At 39.9% G+C, this 6000-nt stretch overlaps 1 protein-coding gene across 1 annotated transcript in view; it reads right to left on the bottom strand.

Moving 5' to 3' along the window:
- Positions 1 to 2630: 2630 nt before the first annotated feature.
- The window catches only part of LOC148008703 (vanillin aminotransferase-like), a 49029-nt gene continuing 45659 nt past the window's right edge, over positions 2631 to 6000 (bottom strand). Inside the window, exons 12-19 of the mRNA XM_087674053.1 lie at positions 5845 to 5892; positions 5635 to 5718; positions 5258 to 5345; positions 5022 to 5100; positions 3884 to 3974; positions 3719 to 3797; positions 3080 to 3195; positions 2631 to 2886 (exon numbers count right to left, since the gene is read on the bottom strand). Of these exons, the coding sequence (XP_087530179.1) occupies positions 2812 to 2886; positions 3080 to 3195; positions 3719 to 3797; positions 3884 to 3974; positions 5022 to 5100; positions 5258 to 5345; positions 5635 to 5718; positions 5845 to 5892 (660 nt within the window). The 3' untranslated portion in view covers positions 2631 to 2811. The remainder of the gene's footprint in view (positions 2887 to 3079; positions 3196 to 3718; positions 3798 to 3883; positions 3975 to 5021; positions 5101 to 5257; positions 5346 to 5634; positions 5719 to 5844; positions 5893 to 6000) is intronic.

Here is a 6000-nt window from a genome sequence, read left to right as displayed (position 1 = left end):
TCTTTAGATGCTACTCCTTTCCCCCATCGACATCAACATCTTGGAGATAGACAAGGTGCTTACATCTCCTTCCACCGTCCAATATCTACAACTTTCCCTTCCACTTTAAGAGGGGGCGACTTCTTCTCTTAAAAGCGACACTACTGATACTTATTGATTTGTTTCAAACTTTGTATTTATTATATGTTTTTGAACATTGTGTTTCTTCATCCACACAGTTAGATGACATGATTGTAAAAGCGCACTTGGGCAGGTGAACAATTCCCTAATGAGGGCACTGTCCAAGTATCACCATTACATAGCAATTTTGCGTAAGCATGACATCATGAATCTCCCTTTGAATAACTCCAATGGATTGGCATTCTAATCATATAAACATGTATCTGTGCGGATTTATCCCTTTTTTATCACCTTGGAGTGGTGACTATTGATCTAACATATTCGTGTCATTTCCATGGTAATCTCCCTTGCTTGCTAAGCCTTGCTAGCTTGCTTTCCACATCTTTTTTGTCTCTCCACATACCCCCCATATTTGCTACACACTCCACTGGCCTCTTTCTTCATCATCGATATCCAGTAGTGGTAGGAATAGCCTATTTATTTTGTAAAAGCCTTGGGTCTAGCTACTAGTCTCCCGTCCGTTACTTAATCGATTGCCATCTTCCTCTTTAAAACAATCATTATCGAACAAAAACAAAAATCATTGTGGTTCCATCCACCTTTGTAGGACTTGGTAGGCCAATGGGCAACTGACGTGCACCCTTTGTTTGATATCCTGACCTCTCTAGGGTGACCACTTGGACTCCCTTGGTAAGGTAACCATTGCCTTTGTAGTCTTGGTAGGCCATTGGACAACCACCATGCACCCTTTGCCCAATGCCCTAACTACTTTGGGGTGGAACGTCTTATTAAAACCAACACCACTCACAAATTTGGGTTGGACTTCCTTTCTAACTCAATTTTTAGGCCTAGGAGGGGGTATTGAGCTAACGTAAGCATTACGTGTTGAATTCGCCACTTAAAAGTCCCAAAAGCGGAGGAGATCTCCTCCAATGAGGCACCAAAAGACCTGGAAAAAATCAACTAGGAAATCCATCAGAACCCATTGACTTATTTTTCTTCATTTGAAAAGTGCAAACTCAACTTCATTAATGGAGAAGGGTCTATCCAAGGCAAGATTCAAATCAGCAGGGATGCAGTAGTCCACTAGGGATTGGAAAGCATTCAGCTTGGCTTTATAGTAGTTCATACACGGAATCAACATCCTCCTCTCTACCCATAATTGCAGAAAGGTGTGCATGGAAGATCTCTGCAATGTCGTGGTCGTTATTGTTAAGGCAGCCTTGAATGTCGTCTGCTGCAGTGATGGTCTCCCACGCACACTTAGCCTTGAGAGAGTCCAGTAAATTTTGTATGAACATCCCCAAGAAAATCCCCAGGTGGCTTTTAGCTGCACTTTCACGCCCTGTAATCTATAGGCCTCCTACACAAAGATGAAATCTTCGATCTCATGCAGAAGCCTCTCAAGCTAGGCATCTCAGCAGGATAGTTTCCAAGACAGGGCAACACTGCAGTTCTGAAATTGCCTGCCCCCTCAATCAGTCTGTGGTTGCGTTGTGCCCTTGCTCTTACATTCTTCGAGACCTCAGTTACTGAATGCATGCAGTGAAGCCGCCTGTCAACAAGATCATCAAAGCAGGGACCCGTGCCTCGCCAAGCCTCCTCAACTTTCTGGGTGAAAGGAACCTCAAGCTCCTTCAATGAGGAGGTACTAAGGCGAAATGGAGGGGGCATCAAGATGGACAAAATTAGAGGGATATGGTCGGACAGCAAGACTTCACCCAGCACATTGAAGCTGCTGCCTGGAGCAATCCACCAGCCCTCCTGAGATACGTAAAAGCAATCAAGCTGCGATTATGCCATGTGAAGCCACATACTTGAGAGCTAGCAAAGGGGAGGTCTACCTTCATCAGGCCATGTTGAGCAGTAAAGCCATTTCAAGCCACTCTTCCATTACAGATTTTTGGTTCTTTGTGGCTTCCTAATCAAAGGAGTCTCCCTGAATCACTTCAGAGTAATCAAGCTCCATTCCCTCCTTTGAGTCTAGGTCGCTGACCTTCTGCTCTGTCTCCCCATCCATAGAGGTTGACGCTGGATGCTTGGGAGAGCCATCTCCTGGAATGTGCCACCATGTGTCAAAGTAATAAAAGCGTTTAAATGCCCCTTTAAGGCACGTTCAGCTCAACGGTGTCTCCACCTTCCTTACTGCCTTCTTATACGCACTGATTGACTAAATTTGCCCCTAATTTAAGAAAAGAGATTGCAAGCTCTGATAAAAAGTCTGCACTCGTCTGTCATATGCCACACATGTCAAAACCTCAAAGCAAGGACAAAAGCGGCACGCAGATGCAAAAGCATGACAAATGTCATAACAAGATCCATCTATTTCTTCATAATGTGCACTAAAACAGTGAGATGATGAATTGAAAAAACTGGCACAGCATAGATCTAGCTTTCTCCAATCACGTACACTAACACAGTAACGTGATGGATAAGTAATTCTTGCAGATCATGAGATCAACTGCAAACATTTTTGTTTGAACATGCATTTTCTCCTTCCAGATAAAAAGAATATGTCAATTGGAAAAGGTCGGATAATCCTTCAGGTCAGACCTGTATTTATATTTGTACACTCTACAAAACCTCAATACATACAGTTTTCACATTCAATTGTACAAGAACTCTTAACCTACCATCCTGACTCTATTTCATTATCCTCTTATCCATTGATAAGGGCAACTCTGAGGGACTTCACATGCTCCCTTTCTGCAGTTCGGAAACATGCTTCTCTGTCCTCTTTAATGCAGATTCAAATTTTGAAATTAACTGCAACATGAACAATGTTATCAGCTTTGTAATGTTATCTACCTGATAAATTTTATACATTACTATGACCTTGTCTGCTGAGCAGTCACAGGAGAGAATTATGAGCTCCAATTTCTCCAAGCAACTTCTAAAAAATCAACTCGATACATCACCAGAAATCACATCCAATTTGCAATTCACATGTGAACAGGACCTGCTTAATTTCCTCTGCTGTGATTATGAGGGGTGGTGACAGTATAATGACGTCTTTAGACAAGCGAACGAGTAACCCTTCCTCTTCACATCGTTCTCGAAAGTATAAGCCAACACCTGAAGAAAATTACAGAACACATCACTATGTCCATATTGCAAATACAGATATACACACACGTGCATGCACATTTCTTCGTGAAACTAATTATTTCATAAATGTACAATGAGAAAGGTCTTCAAGACAAAATCTTTGCCGAAAAAGCTCAGAGAGTCGACACACTTTTAAAAGGGGTCAAACCAGTAACAGATACATGGGGACTATATTCTCTGTTACATAGGTATGTCTACGTTTGATGGTATGGGTCATTCAAAAAAGATGCTGTAGCAAAACACTGTCCGTTTACAATACCAAAACTTGCATACGTATCTTTCATCTAGTATCTGAATGCAATGCAAATTTTGATAAGGAGTGAAAACTTTGGAAGAGCTTAGATTAGAATCTATAAAGATCAGGTTTCATTTGTGTGTAGCCATTGGTATAACGAGGAAAATTTGTGCCACCTGCTCTATGCTGATGGCTAAAACTGGAAAATCTGATGATATGCAGCCAAGGTTTCACTAAACAAAGATTTGGTCTTACCCCATTCTTGAGGGAAAGGCTTGTAAGTCTCCTTGCTGGCAAAGAATTCAACTGCCATAATCAGCCCCAATCCGCGAATCTGTAAAATACTTGTTCGAGTATGATTGTAAGTTCTTTCTTCTTTGAGTTGGTCCAGATTAAACACAGATCAGTAGAGCCTTCTACCTCTCCAATGATAGGATTTTTATACATGGTCCTCATGCCATCTTGAAACAATGTGGAAACCTCTCGCACATGATCCACAACTTTGCGCTCTCTGAAAATAAAACATTAACTTAGAAAATCCAGGTTAGAGTTAATCCAGCATCCTAATAGTATGCTTATAATGAGATTGGCACTCAAGTATTAAGCAATGAATGTTGCTTAGAATATGGATTACATCTGATAACTATAGACTTGTCCTCCACAATAAGATAAAATCAGACAATGTCCATCATGAACATCTACCATGGAAAAGTACAATTATAAGGGATGGATGTTTTGAGTGGCCATATTGATCAATTGGCTATTTTTCCCCGAAACAGAACTTGGGTTTAAAAAGTCATTCAACAATGAAATAAGATTTGCCACACTTTGGTATACCAAAGTTTTAGAGAATTCACATAGGATTTCACCCTACTCCTTCTGTTTGGAGTTGCTAAAATTTGTGCCACAAGATTTATGAGTTTGGAACATGTTATGATGTTAAAAGTCATCCCTGCTGTAAACCCAAACTGTCATTAGAATACAATGATTACTGAAGATGTGTCTGCTGTTTATGCCAAATTTAAGATGCCTGCGAATGCTTGGACTTGGTGCATATATCACTAATTATTAGTCCAATCAGCATCCCAAAAAGGAATGCCCCATGGAACTGTGAGAGGTCCCTTAACAGAGTGGCCTAACAGAAGGCAAGTCTATGTTATGTGTGTTTTGATGTTCCAGGTACACTCGCATAAAGATTATCACTCCATACATATTTTCTACATAACACGCATCAATTTCATGTTACATAATGCAAGTATTAGCCAGCATAAGATCCAGTATGCTGATTGCTGACACTCATATCATTAGAAAAGCCTCAGACTAAACTGCAGCAAGTAGTAGGAATGTGTCCATTCTGCTTTACGCATACAGCATACATTGTAGCAATATCAGAAACATCTAGGATGTAATGTGCCTTAGCAAGTATGTCATGTTAAACACTTCCAATATGGCACTCTTTCTCAGAGATTAGCTTGCACGAATGCAAACTGAGAAGTCAAAACCAAGCTGTACAACAATCAATTCCAGGACAACTCTAACTACATATTTAGAAACCAACCTGTATAATTTAAGAGCTTCCAAAGCAACTGCACAAGAAACTGGATGTCCAGAATATGTAAACCCATGTGCCAACATGCCTGGAATATATGTTTCAAAACATCCTTCAGAACTCTTACAACACATTATTTTGCAAAAAGAGAGCATCATTTGAAAAACACAAACTAGAAACACAATACTAATTTATACCATGACAAAGACTCAAAATTCCTAGTATGTGACCTGAGGAATCCTCACCATGTTTATTACTCTCTTTCAAGATGACATCTGAAACTTTTGAACTGATTAAAACTGCACCAATCGGTAAGTAAGCAGATGACAGTGCCTACACAAAGTAATAATACAGAGTTAAAGCTAGAAAAGACATCTGATATAGGTAAGCTGCATGTGAAACTGGAATACTGTACAGATCGATGGTGTATAGCCTAAAGCAGGCTTCAGCATTCCGTAAGTGTATGAGTTGCAGATAGAGTTTAAAGCTAACAAAAATAATGGAAATTCTCCTTTATGCATCTCAGAGGTAATTATAATCAACAGAAGATTGTAGCAGAATCCAAACCTATCTATTCAAAGGCAAGAGTTTAAGTATCTAGAAGCTAGGTTGAAATGAAAACCTTGGCCAAAATCATGAAATCAGGCTGAAGATTGTATTTCTCACTACCACATGATGTACCTAATCTTCCAAAAGCACAAACCACCTGTACATAAATCAAAAGTCATGTCGGCTGACCTATCTACAAACTCGTAGAGTAAGTGGAAAGGAAAGTCCTGGAAACTCCCAAGCTAAAAAAGAGTATGCAAAACAGAATGGAAATGATCATTACCTCATCAGCAACGAACAAAATGTCATATTGTTTCAACAAAGCTTGTACCTGAAGTTCTCATTAGACAAAACATTGCTAGAATTAAATTGGTTGGAATACATCAAGTGACCTCAAACTATCTCCTTATCATTCATATATGCCATCATTGGGTGATTA

Source organism: Lygodium microphyllum, unplaced genomic scaffold, assembly GCF_053477565.2.
Source record: "Lygodium microphyllum isolate KBCC unplaced genomic scaffold, Lygodium_microphyllum_v1.1.10 scaffold_77, whole genome shotgun sequence".
NCBI lineage: Eukaryota > Viridiplantae > Streptophyta > Polypodiopsida > Schizaeales > Lygodiaceae > Lygodium > Lygodium microphyllum.
This window is presented reverse-complemented; position numbering and strand designations above follow the sequence as displayed.